A 21624-nucleotide genomic window follows, 5' to 3' on the forward strand; every position below is an offset into this window, starting at 1 on the left:
TTCCGGAAAGGTTGTATGTGTGAACAGGTCCTTTTTGAAAATTACCGGTAAATTCGTTCTGGCTATTTTCCGGAAAGAGAAGTTGTAACATTAACGGCAATTTGCCGGAATGCTGCGCTGTGTGAATGCAGATGGAAGATTGCCGTAATAAGCGCGTGCACGTCTAGAACGTGCTGACGTGAGACGTCTGCTTTAGCCAATCACAACAGTCAGAAACATTTACGTCCGCGCGGTTTGTGAGGATAAAAGCCTTTGAATATTTTTCCAGACACAGTTAGCTGCTAGAAGTTAGTCAGATCACGTTTATATGTTCTTCTTAATGCCAACTGTGTAAATAATCATCGATGAGATGCTTATGATAAGCCGTTGTTTGTTTACCTTCAAGCTTTGCGTGTGCCTGTGAAACAGCCTGTGAGCGCCTGCACACGCACATATTATGAACATCTCGACATGCGAAAGTTGTTCACAATATTGATCATCCACAGAGTCTGTAATTTAGTCAAATGTTTACAAATACAAGCGCAGCCGTTTAAAGCTCATTTATGGTGAATGATGTCAAAATTTACCGGTATTTTGGAATGGATGTGTGAATGCTCTTTTCCGGAAAATTTCCGTAACGTCCTCGCCTGTGTGAACAGCGCTTTTTTGAATATACCGGTAAAGTCGTTCCGGAAATTTTCCAGATATTTACCAGTATCACTGTGTGAAAGTGGCTTTAGTCTAAATGTATATTGTACATAGTTTAAATATACTCCACTGTTCACTCTTATGAACAGTGGAGATTTATTTACCTTTGGCCCACGACTCATAATGATATTTGTTTTTTTGCCCTTTATGCGAAAGAGTCTGGGCACCCATGGTCTAGATCAGAATGCTTACTAAAAATTTGGACTTATTAACATTTATGTTTTTGAAAGAAGTCTCTTATGCACATCATCAATCCTGTATTTATTTTCAAAAATACAGAAACCCTTGTAAAACATTAATTTTGTGAAATAATTATACAACTAATTTTGTCATTTTATTTTGTTTGACAAGGTTTCATGTGAGAGTAGAAATGTGCAGAGTAGAAAATCTATTTAAAATGCTTTAAATCTTATTATTTTACCCTTTAACTATATTTAACATTTAACGCTATTAGCTAATATACAATTTTGTAAATTACCAGTTTATTGCCTTTAATTCCTATATATTCCTGTTAATTCCCATATTTTCCCATTGATTGCCATGGAAAGTTTCCATCTTTAAAAATGTCCTATAATTTAGCAACCCTAATTTGTAATTAGTCAGACGTTCTAAAAAACTAACAAAACAAAAACAACAAAACACAAATAAACTAGTATAAGAGTCAAAATTATTATGAGAGTCATTAGTGGCCATCTGGTTGTCCTCACCTGACTCCCGTGTACGTCCCTTGACACTTTCACTCCAGGGTCCGGGGCCTATGGAGTTGAAGGCCTGGATCTGCAGCTGGTACTCTGTCCACTCCTCCAGGCCCTCGAGTGTGATCTCCCTCTCTAGCCTGTCGTTCAGCAGTCTTGTGCTGGCCTCACCCCGCAGGTCTGCCCGCATCACCCTCACCCTGTAGCCCACGCTCTCTGGGTTCCCATTGTACTCACTCTCTGGCAGAGGCTGACAGAGACATCACACGCTCTCAGTGAGTCAACAGAACTACTGACAAACTTCATAAATGGTAATGAAGCAGAGAAAGAAATGATAGATGCGTCATGAATTTAATGAATACATACAGTAGACGATAAATGACATGAAGAAAAAATAGCACTGTAAGACATTAATAATGCACTAACGATGTCTTTCGCTGAAGAAAAATATAGAAAGAACTTATTTAAATAATTTAGGCTCAGCACTGAAATGCTGTATATGATTAATCATGTATATTCATAAAGTTAATGATACATGCTGAGCCAAATGCGCAGTTTTTACATCATTTTAAACACTGTGTTCATCTATTTATTTTCTTTTCGCTTAGTCCCTTTATTAATTTGGGTTCGCCACAGCGGAATGAACTGCCAACTTATCCAGCATATGTTTTTACGCAGCGGATACCCTTCCAGCTGCAACCCATCTCTGGGAAATATCCATACACTCTCATTCACACTCATACACAACGGACAGTTCAGCTATACGACATGTCTTTGGGCTGTGGGGGAAACTGGAGAACCTGGAGGAAACCCACACGAACGCAGGGAGAACATGCAAACTCCACACAGAAATGCCAACTGACCCAGCCGAGGCTCGAACCAGTGACCTTCTTGCTTGTGAGGCGACAGCACTAACTACTGCCCCACTGCTTCGCCCGCATGTTCATTTAGAGTTATATTCATAAATGCTTATGCTTGTGTTAAAATACATAGCGAACTGTGAGTAGATTGTATAGTTACACCCCTCATTAATACAGTAAGAACTTTCCCAATGATTATTTGATGTATTTGTTGTGGAATTAATTCAAGCCTTTCTGCAATTATAAGTTACACACATATGTCTTTATGACTTTGTCTTTGCAAAGTTCACACACATATGCACATGCACACACACGCACACACACACACACACACACACACACACACACACACACACACACATATATATATATGCACCGGTTTCCCCCAGTCCAAAACATGTGGTACAGGTGAATTGAGTAGGCTACATTGTCTGTAGTGTATGAGTGTGAATGAGTGTGTATGGTTGTTTTCCAGTGATGGGTTGCAGCTGGAAGGACATCCACTGCATAAAACCTATGCTGGATAAGTTGGTGGTTCATTCCACTGTGGTGATCCCAGATTAATAAAGGGACTAAGCCGACAAGAAAATGAATGAATAAATTTTATTTTATAATTATTTTCACAACATTGTGTTTTTACTAAATCAAATAAATGCAGCTTTGCTAAGCATAATTGATGTTTTTTATGAAATAATACAACAGATCCCATTTTAAACATTAGTGTGTCTCAAAATCTTTGAACATTTGCTCTATTGCAATTTGACATTTTTAATTACCTGACCTTTTAAAAACATTTCTTTCCTCTACTAAAATTACAGGCCATTTGAGTCAGAATCAAATGACCTGAAAATCAAAAATATGATGAAATACAGGCTAAATTTAAAAACTCTTTTATTAGAGAAAAACAGAAGAAAGAGTGTAAAAATAAACAGAGCAGCCTCTATAACGCGCAGCCTCAGCAGAGTCTTGAACATTGCTAATGCAAGCACAGCATAACCCAATTAAATATACACGCTCCTATAAATCTTATATTTATATTTAATACGCATATCTAATAATCCTCCATCATTTACGTGCCAAACCAAAACAAAATCAACCAAGCGATTTTGACCGGGAGCCAAAAGGTAAGTGAGATGTCACAAACCGGCAAAACATCAGCTCTCATGTGCTTTTAATTTGACAGGTAAAGAGCTTCAATTTGAGAAACTCAATTTAGGCACTAGCTCTCACATGTCAGCAGTCTTTATATCAGGTTGAAAATCGATAGATGTCCAAAAAACACCCTGCTTTCAACATCCTAGCCTGCATTCATGTGCGGGATGAGATAATGGCAGCCTGTCAGAACACCAGCACTGAAAGTTACAATATAAGAATTTCCTTGCACCCCATTTTTGCCATTATGACCTCTGAAAGATTTAAAAAAGTGAATCAAGGGCTGAATTACCGAATGAAGTCTAGTAGATATAATGCACTTGACTTCATTAATCTCAGAGCAGATCTGAAACCTCTGTATTAATAATCAGTTTTTGAATATATGAAATATCTTACATAACAGCAAGCTTATGACTGACAAAAGTCACACACAGAAATAATAGCACACTTTACATGTAGTAAAGTGCCCTCCACTATTATTGGCTCCAAAGAAGGCTGTGAAAAATGTCCTTATTGTTTAACCTTCAGATCTTTTGGTCACAATATTGAAAATAAAACTGATAATAAAGATGCTTGTGTTTGGAGTAGAGGCTTTTTTCTTGAAAACCTTTCAACCAATTTGCGGTGACAGAGATAGAGGTGACAACAGATTTTAGTTTCGGAGACTTTTCGAATGAAAGACCTAACTACCACAATTGTCTAGCTGTGATTCTCAGAAATATGTTGGACACTCAGTTTGGAAATTTGGAAGTACTCATTTTCACCCCTTTTTTGATCTCATAGCCCAAGCTCAAGTGTGAAGCTCAACAACCTTTTGGCTAAACCTCTTTGGCCTTTGCTATTGTGACGAATGACTGAACTCATTAAAACCTTCTGAAACAGGAGGTCATGGCTGAACAATTTCTTCTTCCTTCACCCAGGTTTACATAAACGTCAAATATTAATGGAAATGTTCTTCCAAAATATTCTGCCAACATGAATCAGAGAAGATTTATTTTTTTGTTGTTGTAGTGGTTGTTTTTTTATTTTACATAAACAATTAAGACATCCAACAAGGGTGTCAATATTAGTGGTATTGAGACTGTATGTGAGTACAAAACCTCCTTATGCTGCACAGGTATATTTTTAGCAAAATACATTTTATGTTTCAAAATGATACTCTCTCTCTCTCTCTCTCTCTCTTTCTCTCTCTCTCTCTCTCTCTCTCTCTCTCTCTCTCTCTCTCTCTATATATATATATATATATATATATATATATATATATATATATATATTTATTTTTTCTTTTATGCAAAAACATTTGAATATTTTTTAAAGATCGCATTCTATAAAAATGGTAACACTTTATAATAAGATTGTATTAGTTAATGTTAGTTTATATACTTACTAACATGACAATGAGCTATACATTATTTACAATATTTGTTCATGTTAGTTAACGCTAGCTAATTATTGCTCATAATCATTGCTCATAATTACGTATTACAACTCAGGCTCATTCTGAAAACGTACCGCTATATAAATTTCTGGAGAGCGCCAAATACGTCCCAGGAGGTACAATTTTTTTGCAGAGGCCACTGTATGCTTTTTGAAATCTCAAATTTCTCTCAGGACTGACATTAAGGCCTGTTGTTCTCATGTAAATCCACCACTGTTGACTGACTGACTGACCAACTAACTGACCGACTAATTCACCCGCCTCATTGGTTGAACCTAGGGTTGTAACGGTATGAATTTTTCACGGTATGATAATCGTCTAAAACAATACCACGGTTTGACGGTTTCGCGGTATACGGTATGTTACAAATGTTACAAAATAATAGAACAGTGAAGCAAATTTGACTTTTTCCAAATAATATATTTTTAGTTACTATAAACAACACCACTTACAATGAACAAATAAAAATAATAAAATAATAAATAATGTGTCAAAGTCCAAATAAAGTCCAAATAAACATGGTGAAAATCCTCAGTAAAAAATAGATATAAATATTTACTATACTATAAATAGTTACATAACGAAACTAGATTCAATATGGAACATCCCTAGGTTTTATGTGCCAGCATGGATATGGTTGTCTATGGATATGGATATGGTTGTCTGCAATGCAGACAAACAGCTGCATCTTCATTTGCGTCTTTTGAAAACAGCAAGAGCAGCAGTTCGTCTTTGCTGTGTCACTGTTTTGTCATGTTTCTGTGCTGCTGTGCATGCAAAAGTACTTAGTATGAGAATTATTTCATGCAAAACTTTTTTTTTTTTGCGTTTTATTTAGCCGCGCATAAATGTATGCCTTTCTCTCATTCCGTGTTGTTCAAAAAGCTTGGTCCACAAACAAAAGCGAAACCTATGCTTATTGGTTCTGATTTAGCGAGTTTGAACCAATCTGGGCATGGAGGAGGGACAATGCATCAATGTATCATGTCTGATTTGTCCGGAGACACAGTGACGAGCGTTTCTGTGTCAAATCAGCGTTGTCAAATGTTGATGGCGTAACCGCACTGATTCCGGAGCCTCTGAAAGTCCGCGAATGTTATGTGATGGAAAGCTGAGATTCTCTTCTTTATGCCAATCTTTGAATTGTATGAATCGGATCAGCGGATCAAAAGTTATTAAACATTTAAGAGCAATACTTATTTTTAGCCGCGGGCGGCTGTCTCGGTCTTTAAGGGTTAAAACCGTAGATATGCAATTGTTCATGGTATGATAATCGTGCACGTTCAAATCGTGGTAAACCGTCATACCGGTATATTGTTACAACCCTAGTTGAACCCAACCAATAGTGTTTTTAAAAGCATTGATTGACCCACCCACCCACTTCCCTAAACCCAACGAAGTGTTTTCAAAAGCAATCCAGAAAAACAAAAGCCATTGCCTGTTTTTTTTTTATCACGTTTTCAGATTTTGCCACATTATCACCTCGTTATATACTTCTTAACTTAACTTTTTGGCTTTTGTTTTTAGTCTTACCCGCTTTCTGGAACGGTTCTTCGCAAGACTCAAACCCTGTCATTGTGTTCAACTCCTCTCTTTGTCTAAAGTTCACTAGCGTACATGGCGAGCTACTGGACAAACTGGTAACAGCAGGAAAGTCATCCATACGGAGGTAATCGGTCAGCTAGTAAGCGTGAAAAGGAATGGCATCATACTGCCCCGTAGCGTTTATTTTAAAGACGAATAGCAGCCATACATATCTCTGGCTACATAATTTGAGATCTCTAGAAATTTATATGTGGGGACGTTTTTAGAATGAGTCTGTGTTGACATATTAACTAATAAAGTGTTATTAAATATTTAGTCAATTTCTTATTGACATTTTCCTGTTAAGTCAACACTTTAGTTAAGAGTGCAGTTACTCAGATAAACTGCACCAATAGAGCAATCGAACCAAACCTGACAAATATGAACACAGCAGCAGCATGTTTTAGATGATAAGAAAATTATAATTATAAGTCCAGAAAAAATGGTGAATGGAACAGAATGATACTGTATCTGATCAAAAAGACATGCCATCTTATTGGATTTAAACCTACAATCTTTGTGTTAGCAGCCTATTTATTTAGCCACAATGCCACTTACCACCCAGCGTAGCCACAGGCTGGTCTCGCTGGCAGTCCGCACAGTCACACTGCTGGGGGCCACATCTGGAGGAGCCTGCAGGGTCTGAATGACTCGGGATGGTACACTTACTGCACTCGGACCCACGATATTCACCTGACGCATTCGAAACCTGTGAACACCAAGATAATCGTCCCATCTTTAAAAATGTAACACTTGACTGAAAACAGATGACGCTATGAGACCTGTTCAAGGCCTGTGCAATTCATTTTATAATTGCACCAATTACCATGAAATCAAAGTTTATCAGTGAGCAGAACAAATGGAGAGGCTGCGGCAACATCCATAAGATCTGACAGAAATTTGCGACGTAGAGAAAAACACGAAGGCAAGCAGTTTATCATGAAGCTCACGGATGATTCCAGCTGTCTGAAACAAATGGATGGAGTCACACACTAAACCTGTTTAGATAACAGCACTAGCTTTATGTACAGTACGCAGAATGAAGAGATCTGATTACCGATGTGTCATTAATAAGACATAAACATTCCAGCTAATAAAGCTGAACATTGTTTTAAAACAATTTTCATGTGACAGTAAAGCAATAATCCCCATTAAGCTGAGGTTTATAGAAACAAATAAATAAAAAACCTATCTCCCAGTATATCAGTTATCTAATCCAAATCAAAGATTGAAACTACAGTTTTCTAACACACTCTAAATCATTCAAATTTACAAATCCTACCCCAAAAATATAATATGTTTATATTGATGATTAAATCAGACATAAATGAATAAATTCCAAGTATTCATTTAAGACGTTTCAGAAATATTATTGCAAACATAAAGCACTGAGTAACGCTTTTTTTAATGAACTACATGCACAGCTAGTGTTTTTTAGCCAATGATAAACTTCCAGTGAAAGCTCTATGTGACTATTTTCAATTTCAAAATGTTCCTTTTACAGCATCAATGCTGTAATGCAATTACAATACATTCAGTTAAATAGACTTAAGCATTCATTTAGTTGTTCAAGCATAAAATGAGATGAAAGTGTAATCGTGTAATCCAACGCAAAATCAACAAAAAGTCAAAAATTTTTGCAATCCTGCATAATTCCTAATTAAATGCAAAATAATCGCAAAAATGTAAATAATTTCATAAAACATCAAATTTCAAACTATGTAATCAAATTATATTTATTTCAGTTTGCAATTTATTGTTTTACGTGACTTATAGATACAAACAGCGCATGAGTGATGTATTTGAGTATTTCTCGAAAAATTAAGTCTCGCCTGTGCCCTCACAACCATTACATTACACGGAAGTGGGGCCAAATTGTTTTGCAGCCTGTTTTGCAGTAGTATGATCTGCGTAAAATCGATTAAAGTTTTTGTTTAACTCTTTTGCTGCAGTTAACAAGAACAAACGCTTCCCTACCATTGATGGGTTTTAAGGCAATCTGTGTTCTAGGTGTATTACGGTAGAGGAAGCCCTAAAGCATGTCCTCAGTGAGGCACATGTGAGATGCTTCAAGGAGTGAAATCTGTGAGAAAGTAGGATCGTGGATAAAATTAAGAGTTATACAACCATTCTTTGGCTTAAATTCTACCATTATTTAGATCTTGTCTCGACAAGAGACAAAAATAAAAAAGCTTCATTTTTATGATTTGTCATTGTGGCAAATTGCACACCTAACATGGTAGGCTACCTAATATGGGAAAGAATATATATATATATATATATATAACTTTTACTTTAACATGTTCAATTCAGCCAGCAGTCATATTTTACTAATGCACATTCTTTACACAACTCTTAATATGCATATGAGGAAAATCTACCAAATAAGACCATTTGAATTGGATATTAGCAATATTTTCATATTTAACCACAAGCATAACGTGTATGCCATAGAGATGTGTTTGTATAAAACTAAATATAATCAAATGACCCTTGAGTATGTTCCAAAATGTAACTTTAGTAAAAATAGAGCATGTACTTATATATATTTCAACGTTTAAATCAGCTCCAGAAATAATTTGCATGTACGTTACTTTCAACTGCAAACAGAGAAACTGGAGGTTAACCGAACATACTGTATATTATTGTACTTTAAATGTCCAGTAGGTGGGAGATCAAAACCACAAGTGGCTAGACATGATTGCACAACAATGATAGTGATTCAAATATATGAGTTTTGTTGGGCAGAATCTCATTATATTTTTGACGTCAGTTGTGGGCCTGAGGGAGGAGGAAGGAGGCTACAAATGGCCCGCGGCAGTTTAAGACCCCTGATCCAACTTGTTATTCTGGTTAACTTAAGACTTTCTAATATTTTAAAAAATGTATTTATGATTAATATATTTAAATGACATGCCTCATTTTTCTGTTGCTCATTATTTTTTTGCACTAGTAATATTTTAAGTCCATTAGGCATGAATTATAACTGGCTAAACTGAAAAATCACACCTCATTGTTTAAAGAGAATGATCTTTATCAAAATACGCACACAGAAATCCATAGAAATTGACAAACTGACAGGAATTTGCTAACACATATGGCTGTTTATGATTGAAGTATTTGTGAGTCTTATTTTATCAAAGCTAATTATGTTGTGCATGAATGTTTTGTGAATAAGCTTATGATATGAATTGTCATTTGCAATTGTTAAACAGCCTTTTTTGGTCAATTTTGGCTTGAATGTCTGTGAATCACATTTTAGTAAAAAAAAATAACAACAGTAAACACATTTTGTTTACTAACGACAGCTGATAAAGATGAAGTATTTGGCCGCTATTATTTATTTCCACACCACCACAACCAAACAGCCAAAACAGTTGGCAAATATGTTTGTTATTTACACCCGTGTGCCACCAAATGCCATGTTGCAGCTATGTTTATCACAGTGTCAAGCGCAGCGAGTAGTGGAGTGATTTTTGGCTGTGCTGTATAGTCCGCACGCACACACACACACACACACACACACACACACACACACACACACACACACACACACACACACACACACACACACACACACACACACACACACACACACACACACACACACACACTTTGAAGCATCATTCAGATGCGACTGTCACTGGGAGAACTTGCAGTGTGCAGTGAATTCTGAAGTCCATGCATAAAAGAAGTGTTTTCTGAGCGTAAATAGATTTCATGCACACACACTGCATCTCAGCAACTCCGCATCAAATCTCTGTTCAATTGTCTTTTTCCGGCATAAGACAAATATCACAAAGATGTCAAGATCAGACAGAACAAGAAAGAAGAAAGGAATGAATTAACGGCGTCCTCGGGGAAGGAAGCAGAAAATAACAAGATCAGAGGCATAAATACAGAAGAGAAAGCCTTGCCGCAGTGCTGACTTGAACTGTGAACCGTTCGATTTGTTTATGCAGGCACAGAATCATAATCTGATTAAAGTGCAAACGTGTCTTCGCTAATGCAACTGTAATTGCAGTAATCTACGTGCCGTTATTTAATTAGGCTCGCTTAATGTGCGTGTTTAAAATAAATGAAAATGCCGTTTATATGGCAATTGCTGCGTTAAAAGCAGTTAATGTATGCCTGTGGAGGGGTCTGACTGACCTGTAGTGTGTGAAGGGGGTGAGATTGGGAACCTCCAGCATCTGAGCTTCAGGGTCGTTCTCTTTTTCATATAACACCTTCCACTCTTCATCTTCACCGATACTGCCAACCTGAAGAAAGAGAGAGAAGCAAAGCAAGGGTTATAGGAAAGCAGCTGTATTAGTTTACTAATGTAGACTCATTTATACACATGTAAATGGGGAAAGTCAATGTGCCAAGTTTTATTTCTAAATAAAATTAAATAAAATACAATAAAATTAAATTAAATTAAACAGCAATGACTTTAAAAACAACATTTGTAATAATAATAATAATAATAATTTGCATTGTGTAAAATTATAATATAAAATCTATTATTTTGTTTTGCAAACAACATGCATTTTTAGAAATAATCTAAATAATATCAAAATATTTATTAATTTAAATGAAATTTAAATGTTTTGTCGTTTGTCTGGATCTCTTGCCTGTTCGCGTTGACGGCAACAAGAAACAATACCAAATATGAACTGATGGATCCGGTAAAACATGAACACTGCTTTCCCTTCAGACACTAGCACTCCGCTAGCGAGGCATCATGGGATTGATCAAGACGCGACGATTACTATACCTGTGGCTGTGGGGAATAAACGGTTTTATTTCCACAACAATACCACAGTATTCACCTTATTCTCAGCTGTCGAGTGGGCGCTGCCATTTGAATCATTTTGTCTCGCGACTTCCGGTCACATTCACTTTCATTCATTTTTTGACGTTAACAACTGCTCGTTACGCTGCTTGATGTTGCAATTCAATATTTTCTTATTATATTATGCTACTTGGTCTGTGTAGTCATGCAAACATTTGTTTGTTGAGCAAGTAGTTTGGCCATTTTCTGCCGTTTATTATTCCTAGTCATTTCTCCCATAGGCGACTGAATCGGAAGTTCTAAGACAATCGCGAAAACAGGCGCACTTCCGCATTTTAGAATAAGGTCAATAGCCACAGTATAGCCAACTGTTTGCTGTGTTTGTTCCTGTCATTTTCTGATGATTGATACAATCAGCAAGACTACTACTGTATGGAACTTTGTCAGTAACTGTTACACAGTTTGTATGGACCAGTTTCTTCTTCTTTCTTTGTTGTGATTAAATTGGTTTGAAAAATATGTATTTAATTGTGTTGTAACTTGTAATTGCTCTGAGCGGCTTGTAATCATGTATCTGTTTTAGATCAGTGCTTGTACTGCATCTCTCAGGATAAATCTGTATGGGCTATTCAAATATTGGTCCAAAACCACATTGAAAACGTGATGCATGCTTCTTTCTTTACCGATTTATGTGTTTCTGAACTGACGATCCTCTGCTGTTTGTAGCTATGGCCACCATCAGTCATTCCTCACACACACAACACGGTCAATTTAAATATAGTTTAACTTTTGCTACTGTGTGGATTAATACTGAATGTGTGTCATTGTAATTACTTGAGGTTAAGAATAGAGGAATATGCTGGTGTTTAACTGCATTGCTTTAATGCATTTCTGCATTGGGCTCACACATATAACTCTGTGCTCTGACTACTTCTTAACCATGAGATGAAGCACGTTTTTCTCTATCTCGCGCTTAACCCAGTTGACCAATCGCAACAGACATAGCTACTGGACTAATCAGCACAGAATAGCATCGTGCAGAGGGGTTTGGGAACAAATGAATCGCTGAACAAATATGGGATAATTAGGTAAAAAATAATGCATATTATAAGACAATGAAAGTTTTTTGACCTTGTATGCATGTCAGTATGTTGTTGAAAAAAACCGAAAACCGAAATATGACCTTTTTATAATGCATAATAGGGGCTCTTAAAGTTGAGTAAACTCAAAACTGTCCTAAAGCTGGTTGCCTTCAAGTTTTTCTCAACTTCAGATACTTTACAGTACACTTCCTTGTAAACATACTTCAACATTCTTTATTTACAATATTTTTAACAGCAGACTATCTGCTTAATATTGCAGAATAAATGGCTTTTAAATGCATTTCTCAAAGATGCAAGCCTCGGTTATATTGGCTGGCTTAAGTCAATCATTCAGTCATTTATCACCAGCACACAAAGTCACATTTACAAGCTCCAACTCTGCTTCAAAAAGCATTCCTCAATCTATAAAAGCCTAATAAAGACTCAGTAGTGAGATTTTCATCATACCAATGCATCCAAAAAAGCAGTTTGTCATGCTATGTCTCTTTTAAATAGGTGCTTCTTGCCCAGTAGACTTTAACAAGGTTTACAAGGGCTTTAATCTGCCACAGCATTTCAAAACACACATTTTCAGCCTCTTTTGAGAATGCTATCTCTTTGCATTTGTGCAGTGCAGAGTCCAAGCAGTGAATTCAATAAAAGAGTAGAAAAATGCCCACACTGCACTTCATTATAGCCGGGACGTCACAGGTCAAAGGCTCTCCGAGTGTTCTGTAGAGGAGCCTTCAGTGGAGCAGCTTAAAGCTTTTTCAGCTTATTTTTGTCTTATTTGTCAGGAATTTATTTATTTACTATGAAACCTAATTCACTATAAGGTAAATATAAACTGATTGACATAAAAAAACAGATATATATTTTACATTTCATCGTGCCACTCTGAATCCTCAAAATTCTACATTTTTTTTGAGTCATGATAAAAAAAGAATTAGACCTGACATTCATTCATTTTTTTGTACAATATATTGCAGCAAAATATATTGTGATAATTTTTCTGGATAAATACCAGAATGACAATATAAAATCATCATAATGCAAGTAATGCATAATGCAAAGAACACATAATATTTTACTATTATAGTCATTTTTACAATTTAATAATTAGGCATTGGAATCAGAATGTGAAAACAAAATGTGTTAACAAAAAATTGCAAGGTAAAATAACAGAGGCTACGATATCTACTGCCAGATCTATTTTCACTTGTCAGACACCCACATGAAAATATCCTTTAGTAATTTGTAATAAATACTAGAGTGTTTTTTTTTAACCATACTGACACTGACACCTCAGACAGAGATAAAGATGTTGCACAATCAGCTAAAATGTTGCTAGAATTAGTTTTTATGTATAAGTGATATATGCTGCATCATCGAAAATGAGTAAGGTCATGTACATGTGTTGTGCGATAATTCGATATATTGAATATTGTGACAGGCCTAAGCAGAAAAATTAATAAAAACAGCAAAGCTATTTTTTGCTTCACTATCCACCTTAAATATTCAAATTATTTGCAGATTTATTTTTTTGAATATAATTTTATTGAAAAATGCAGTCTCTGAAAAATTGCAGTTTATTGAACGATAAATGGAAAAAAATATTATTTGGTTCACTGTCCCCCCTGAAACATAATTCACAATAAATGAACACTGACTGACACATTAAAAACAGAATTTTCTTTTTTGTGAGGTATAGAGCTATTTTTTGTTTTACTATATATATATATATATATATATATATATATATATATATATATATATATATATATATATATATATATATATATATATATATATACAGCTAAAATAATTGTTTGGTGTTCATCGGGTGTCAAATAAAAAAAGATTACCTGTATTTTTTTGCTCCACTGTGCCACTCTGAGCCCTCAATAAAAATATTTTGTGAACCACAGCACAATAGCATTTGATTCCACCAGCCTACTCAAAAGAGCAGAAAAATTCCCCACAATGCACTTCATTATAGCCGGTACATCAAACAACCAAAGTCTCACAGACTTGTTTTGTATGGAAGCGCAGGCCTTCAGCAGCAATGCAGGTTAAAGCTTTTTCAGCAGAGTCCCGGACAGAGCCAGCCGCTGCCCCATTTCAAACGCATTGTGCGAGCCAAGTCTAAAGCAATCAAAGCTCACAGCACTCAGGAAGATTTACTATGAGCACTGGAGTGTACTGTATGCAGTAAGCATTTATGCCAGCGTGATAGATGTGCGACGCGTGCCACCTTATGCTGGCGAGAGCTGTAGTATTTCATAAGCTGGAGTGTTTGCAGGGTCTCTGACAGATTTCAAGAGAGTCCGGCTTCAGTCACCTCTGGATTTCATTGAAAAGACGACGTTTTCTTTTGCATCAAGTTCAGAGAGCTGGTGTCAATTACAAATTAAGAGTCAGTCAAGTGGTTGAATCTTTCATCCAGAAATCGCAACCGGAGCCTGTAGCTGTTATTCAGGTTGAAATGGAAATGTTTGAGCGGAAGTGAATGGAGGATGTGGGATAATTCTTTTTAAAAGATTGGAACAACTGCAGGATGACAGTTTGAGTCTTTAAATGCAATCCATAAAGTTTATGGAGTCGTCTTCGACCATTTTTAAGAAAATCTGTTTCGTCAATACTTAAAGGGATAGTTCACCAAAATATAAACAGTGTTGGGGAGTAACTAGTTACATGTAACGGCGTTACGTAATTTAATTACAAAATAAAAGTAACAGTAATTCGTTACAGTTACTGAGAAAAATGTGTAATTAAATTACAGTTACTTGTGAAAATGTTAAAGATTACAAATGGGGTTACATCTATAAATTTTCTTTAAAATTCTGCGATATGTTGAATAATATTAATCTATTTCTATGCCTGTTTTTGATATGCATGATGCCTTCTGTCAAAGCTATTTATTAAAGCGCTGCTATTCAGATGCTTTTGATTTGCAGCGCACCCACGGGCGTAAATCCCGGGGGGAACATGTCCTCTCCCATCCGAGGGTTGTCTCTCCACCAAAAAAAAAAATATAAAAACCCTGCACTCTCTATTGTGAACAATATATGTATGTATACCTAAAATAATTGTCTAAATAAAAAATCCGCATTTATCATTTAAAATGCATTTAGAAACAGTTCCCCCCTACAAAGTGGTTTGGCCCACTGCCTGCCGGCTCATCTCACAAACACACACACACACACACACACACACACACACACACACACACACACACACACACACACACACACACACAGACAGAAGTCAGGCCGAGTGTGTGGCTGCGTGTTAATTTTAAACTTCAGTAAGTATTTTATTCACTTTAAATTAAGCGATTCTCTTCAATGTAGTTAATGCAGACTTATTCATAAATTAGCTGCCACAAAAATGCTGATTATCGGTGTAACTGTTCATGAATCTGCTGTATTAGTGGTAAAAATTACTCATGTAGTTATAGAGGTAAAGTTGGCTTTATATTCAACCATTCGTTCAGTGACACACTCCCTATTTCAGACATCCCAAGTCTCCCGGAAGTTGCGGGACAATCCCTCAAATGCATAGAGACTCCCGCATGCCCGCAAATGAATGATAATCTCGCGGAAATAGCGCGTCTCCCGCCCGGTCCTTGCGCACCCCTCTCCACCGCATCCCTCCTAGCTCTTCAGTTACGTCGCCCGCAACTCGCCCCCACCGCTCTTCAGGTACGTCTCGCGCGCACACGCCCCTACTTAGATACGTCGCTCACTAAACCCCGATACCCCCATACAAAACCAACTTTACCTGTATCAGGTAGTTAATGTATGCTTGTTTACATTAGCTTCTTGCAAAGTGCATTGTCCCGTAAGACTCCTAAGCCGTTTCCAATGAATTGTTTCATTTGTGACGATTTGGCATAATGTTAACTTAACATTAGCGGCCACAATTAGCATATTGTTTAGCTGTGGATTTGCTCAATGAGCACTGTGCTACGTCCAATCTTGCCCCACTGTATTTTTTATATAATCAATTTCAGTTCTGTTCTTAAGTGACTCAATTAATTTGAAATATAAAATGTCCTTGTTTTTATTGTGTGATTATTTTTATGATAGTTTTTCATTCTTTATGTAAAGCACTTTGAATTAGCATTGTGTATAAAATGTGCTACAGTATAAATAAACTTGCCTTGCAGTGTCAAAGACTAGATTAAATGATTGAGGTAAAGTTGGTTTTTTATTCACACATTCATTCAGTGACAGCTCCATACATTGTTTACTATAGTACTTTGAATATTCGGACTGAAATCTCATGTAAGTATGATTTAAAAACAGCATTAATAATATGAATAATAACAATACATTTTATTTGTGTAGCACTTCCCTACATGCATGCAACTCAAAGTGCTTCACAAACAACAAACCAGCATTGTAAAATAAACCAAATATGTATTTTTTTATAGACAAATAAAGCAAAATAAACAACAAATATATACTCAGATAAAAGCATACATGTACACGCATGCATATATCTACACACAATAGTCCTTACATGCATGCACACACTGTACATATATACATAAACCTACACAATATACAGAAATTGCATACACTTCACAAACTGTGAACAATGCTGTACTTTGATGGTTGTTGGCTGCTAATATGATTTTACCATTTACAATGAATACTTTTCTGAAACTATATTATTAATGAGAAAGACTGAATGTGCAAATATAAAACCAACTTTACCTCAATGATAAAATGACAGAGAAAATGGACATAATATCATTTTTCAGTGCACTAAACGCACAAGTACAAAAAGTTCATATATTAAGGCAATTTGGCTTTAAGAATAAGTTTTTTTTTATGAAAATACTAATGTCACAATATCAATAACAGGAGAAGGAGAAAGAAATGATTAAGGAACAGGCAGAGCAGGGTCAGTCAGATGTACAGTAGTAAGGGTGTTGTGCTTTTATTGAAGGGATAATGACAATTCTTTTGCAAAAATTGCTGTCATTGAATTCGATTTACTTTAAAAATTAAATAGCTTTTCACAGTAGCAAAGCTATTTTATTAGTGAAGTAGCACAGTAATCCACACACAAGCTTCATTTACCGATCACAGATCAATAGTGTTTTAAATGTGTAGCACCTGGTTTTATTTGATGTTTTTTTGTTTTTGCTGTTATGTGCTATAATTTATTCCTGTTTGGTACAGCATATTATTTACAGTAAATAATGGAAATGAACAGTTCTGCCTCATGTTTCATTGGCCACTACATTTTTTTATTGGTCACTAAGATATTATTAACTTGTATTTAAATGGCTTCGATTTAAAAATGAAAACTGCAAAAATAGCTTGGATGTATTTTTTATTGTAAATGCCACAAAAATCACCTGCACAACTAGCTAACATCTTGGTTTTGTAACAACAGTAAACACTTTTTTGTGATAAGGTCTGGTTGTGTGGTGGCTGTACTTTACAATTAAATTAATACAATCTTAATTAAAGTGATGAAAGATTTTGAGATTCTAACAGTAATTAGAGCTACTGTAAGCTCACACCTACTTGGTATTTATGCTTGAAAATGATTTAGTTGATAATATCCGTTAGCAATTAAAAGTAATCAAAAAGTAATCAGATGTAATTAGTTACTTTACTTTTATAAAGTAATCGAAAATTACTGTAACTTGTTACATTTTAAATAGAGTAATTTGTAATCTGTAATCTATTACATTTCCAAAGTAACCTTCCCAACACTGAATATAAATGAGTATTTCCTCATCCTTAAATTGACGCTCAATCAGTTGTAAACTTGTAAACCAATTTCTTTTTTCTGTTAAACACAAAATGTGATATTCTGAAGGGTGTTGGGAGGAAAAAAGCAGTCACTGACATCCATAGTAGGAACAGAAATTACTATGAAAGTCTATGGGTGTTTTTCTCGCCCAACATTCTTTAGTTTATCTTCCTTTGTGCTCAACAGGAGAAAGAAAATCAAATAGGTTTTAGTCAAGGATTAAACAATTTTTAATTTAATCCTCCAACAATAGTACTCCTTTATTTATCAGTTTGTTCTTTATCTTTCCTTTTGTTCATATTTTAAAAAGTGCACACAGCTTAACAAACCCATATTTGTCACTTGCTTTTCTGGCGATTTAAAGTGCTTCTATTATCATTATTTGTAAGTCACTCTGGATTATAATTAAATTTTATTTATCTTTATTTCTATAGCAGTTTTACAACGTATTGTGTCAAAGCAGCTTCACATAGAAGATTTTGTGAATTGAAACAGTGTCAGTTCAATTTTGATTAGTTTAGTTCAGTTTAATAGCTTATTTGTTTCAGTTGTGTGAGACATGAAGCCACAGCCAAAACAGATTTTGTTGGTGTGTGTGTTTGTGTGTGTGTACACCGACTGACAAATAAAAATAAAGCAGATATTTTTGGTTTACTATTCCACCTTGATTTCTCAAAAACTCTGCAGATTTGTTTATTTATTTTCATCATTTAATCTTAGTAAGGCACAACGCAACAGCTAAAATTAATGACAAATAAAAATAAGATTTTTGCTCCACCGTCGCACTCTCAAACCTAAATTCTAAATATTTTCTTTATTTTTTTGTTAAACATGATCAAAGTTTGATGACCTTGTTTGATGTACATTGAATGTATGTAAATGGTGTATATATGACTAAAAGATTTATAACCATTTAATTTAATATGATTTGCCTTCATTTGTAAGACTCGACACAACAATAATAAAAATAATAATATAATAATAATTGTATTGTATTGTGCACTGTACACTGACCTAATTTTGCTCTATTGTCCTTGTAACTAGAGTTTACAAATTTATTAAATTAAATTTATTTAAGCCATTTTGCTTCAACTGAGGCAGCACAGCATAGTCTGACAGGTACTGAAGTGTTAAGTGCACATACGTCATGATTTTGCCAATTAGGATGTGATCCTGGATTAACAGCTGATCCTAGAACATAAATTTCTGATAAGTAGCTAAAACTGTCTGTCAACAAATGCATATTTGTAGATCTGCGCACCCCTCTTCACACAGATCCACCATTTGCGTGTACCGTATATGCGTGTGGCATTCATGTGCACATGAGAGAAAGAGAGAGGGAGTGACAGCAGTAAAAACAAATGCTGAATCAAAATCTTTTAAAAGCCTGAATCAATATTGGAGTTATTTTAGCATGCTCAAGAAAGGACGACACCATGGCTGAAGTATTTCTTTTAGACAGGTAATGTTACGTTTTTAAGCTACTTTAGTAACGTAAAAGCTGATGTAGATTGTGTTGTTATGAATGGGTTATATGCACAGAAGTGTTCCGGTGAAAGGTTGATGTGACTGTTTTCATATTCATAGGGGACATTTTACAGCATCAATAATGAAGATTTTTATTTAGTTTAACAACAAAACATAAGTAAAAAAGCGCTAGTCCACCTAGCCTGCTTTACTGAGAGGAAGTTGGTTTTATATTCACATGGGTTAATCTTTGAACAATGACAACCTACCATGGTACTTTGAATATTTGATCTGAAATAGTATGCAAGTATGGTTTAGTAATAAGTGTAATTTCTGCACCCCGCTAGCCAACCACTAATCATACTGTAGTTGCTGTAGGACAAGCAGAAACAAGCAGGACAAGAAGAGACCAGCGATCCTTGCATGCATGAAATATTGCACATTATAACAAGTTTTGCTTGCTACACCACTCAAAATGTGCTAGATGTAATACAGTTTTCTAACTGGTGAATAACATGAACTAGTGGCTTGTCTGCTGTCATCTTTAAGGTATGCGCTTTGTGTTTCATGAGGCGTGGCTTTGGACAGCAGGGGAGGGACTGTGTTTCAAAGATAGCATGCTAGTGGATAGCATTTTTGCAGATCACCTATTGCACCATTAACATAAACAGTACACGTATTCCTTAATTCTGATTGACAGGCTGGAATGTTGATGCAAGTTCAACATAGAAGTTAATCCAGGAACATGTCCTACTTGGTCAAATCAGTAAGGCGTTTAGTGCACATTGACCAATGAATAAAAATAATAGTGCCACATTTTTTTGCTTCACTTTCCCACATGGGATCCTCCTGATTTATTAATCACCCAAAATAATTGAAATGCACATATCTGGAATAAATAGACAAAGCCTATGCACACACAGTCATAATATGTTCTTTGTTCAGCACTGCAGTGACGTTTCATTGTAACGAGAAGTGTTTATATTTGCTGGTGAAGTCTGTGAAGATGTAGAGCTTCAGGCCAGTGAATGGTAGGCGGATAATGATCGGATGAAGAAGAACTGCAACATGACTCACCTGCCCTTCAACGATCCACTTGGAGATGGCCGTCTTCCCATCATCCCCTGCGCGGAACTTGAGCGTAGCAGATCGTGAACTGATCTTGGAAATAACCAGATTCGAGGGAGGCCCGGGAAGCTCTGCATTGAAGGAGAGAAAACAAATCAAAAGCCTGAACCGTAAATAAAGCAAGAGTTAAAAAGTCACTTCTAAACAACATCCGCACATCCCAACAATCAATAAACACAAAACATCCACAAGCATGCCTTCTAAAGTCAATAACATCCAACATTTCTAAATCATGACCGGAATATTTTTAATAATGCAGTGATTCACCAGGGACCGAGTAGGGAAAAAAAAAAGAGATTTGCGATGCTTTTGAAGTGTAGAGATAAAAAGTCTCATTTGGTGTGAGAAACCTTTGATGAAATTACACTGGAATTAAATCAAATAACAGACGATAGTCTCGCATCTGCCCGAAATCCCCACTGAGACGTGTAGACGTCTGTTTCCCTAATGTCTCACAATATGCAATTTATCAGCAGGCATTATGGTTTTGGCTTGGCGTTCAGCCAGTTCAGCATTTGCCTGCTTTCAGCCAGAGAAAGTCTGCCTTAAAGCCGGGACAGATGAATATTTCTCCTTCCGTGCCACATTTGATTTATAGCAGCGCATGGGCAACAACTTTGCAGTTTCTGAGCAGAAAAGGCCAGCTTAAAAGATCATCATTCATTTCTATATTACTTGTGGATGAAATTCATGCAGAACTAAGGAAGAGTGGCTCACTAAAGAAGACTGGATTGAGTTTCTTTTACATTTGTTTTTGTTTGTTTTAATAGTTCAGCATATTCCCGTTAGAAACTATTAGCTGGATTTATCAGTCCAGTGGGAGCAAGAGCTATAAACAGGTCAGCCGGGTCTTACAACCTTTGACTTTTAACCTTTGACTTTGTGACCATTATAAATCAGTGTAATCTGGTATTTATTACTATTTCACATGCATTTTAAATTGAATCTGTTCTTATTATTTTCTGAGTACATGCCT

General features: G+C 35.8%; 1 protein-coding gene across 6 annotated transcripts in view; it reads right to left on the bottom strand.

Annotated features, from left to right (window-relative positions):
* The window catches only part of sdk1a (sidekick cell adhesion molecule 1a), a 534220-nt gene that overhangs the window by 93623 nt on the left and 418973 nt on the right, over window positions 1–21624 (bottom strand). For 4 of the 6 annotated variants that reach the window (XM_087244896.1, XM_087244895.1, XM_087244894.1 and 1 more), the window contains 4 exons: window positions 20598–20719; window positions 10569–10678; window positions 6975–7125; window positions 1395–1632 (listed from right to left, as the gene is read on the bottom strand). In XM_087244896.1, coding sequence (XP_087101022.1) covers window positions 1395–1632; window positions 6975–7125; window positions 10569–10678; window positions 20598–20719 — 621 coding nt within the window. Of the gene's footprint in view, window positions 1–1394; window positions 1633–4682; window positions 5108–6167; window positions 7126–10568; window positions 10679–20597; window positions 20720–21624 lie in introns of those variants that run through there. The other 2 variants (XR_015481051.1, XR_015481050.1) reach the window with 1 other exon arrangement.

Source organism: Danio rerio, chromosome 3, assembly GCF_052040795.2.
Source record: "Danio rerio strain M-AB ecotype USA chromosome 3, GRCz13ab, whole genome shotgun sequence".
Lineage (NCBI taxonomy): Eukaryota > Metazoa > Chordata > Actinopteri > Cypriniformes > Danionidae > Danio > Danio rerio.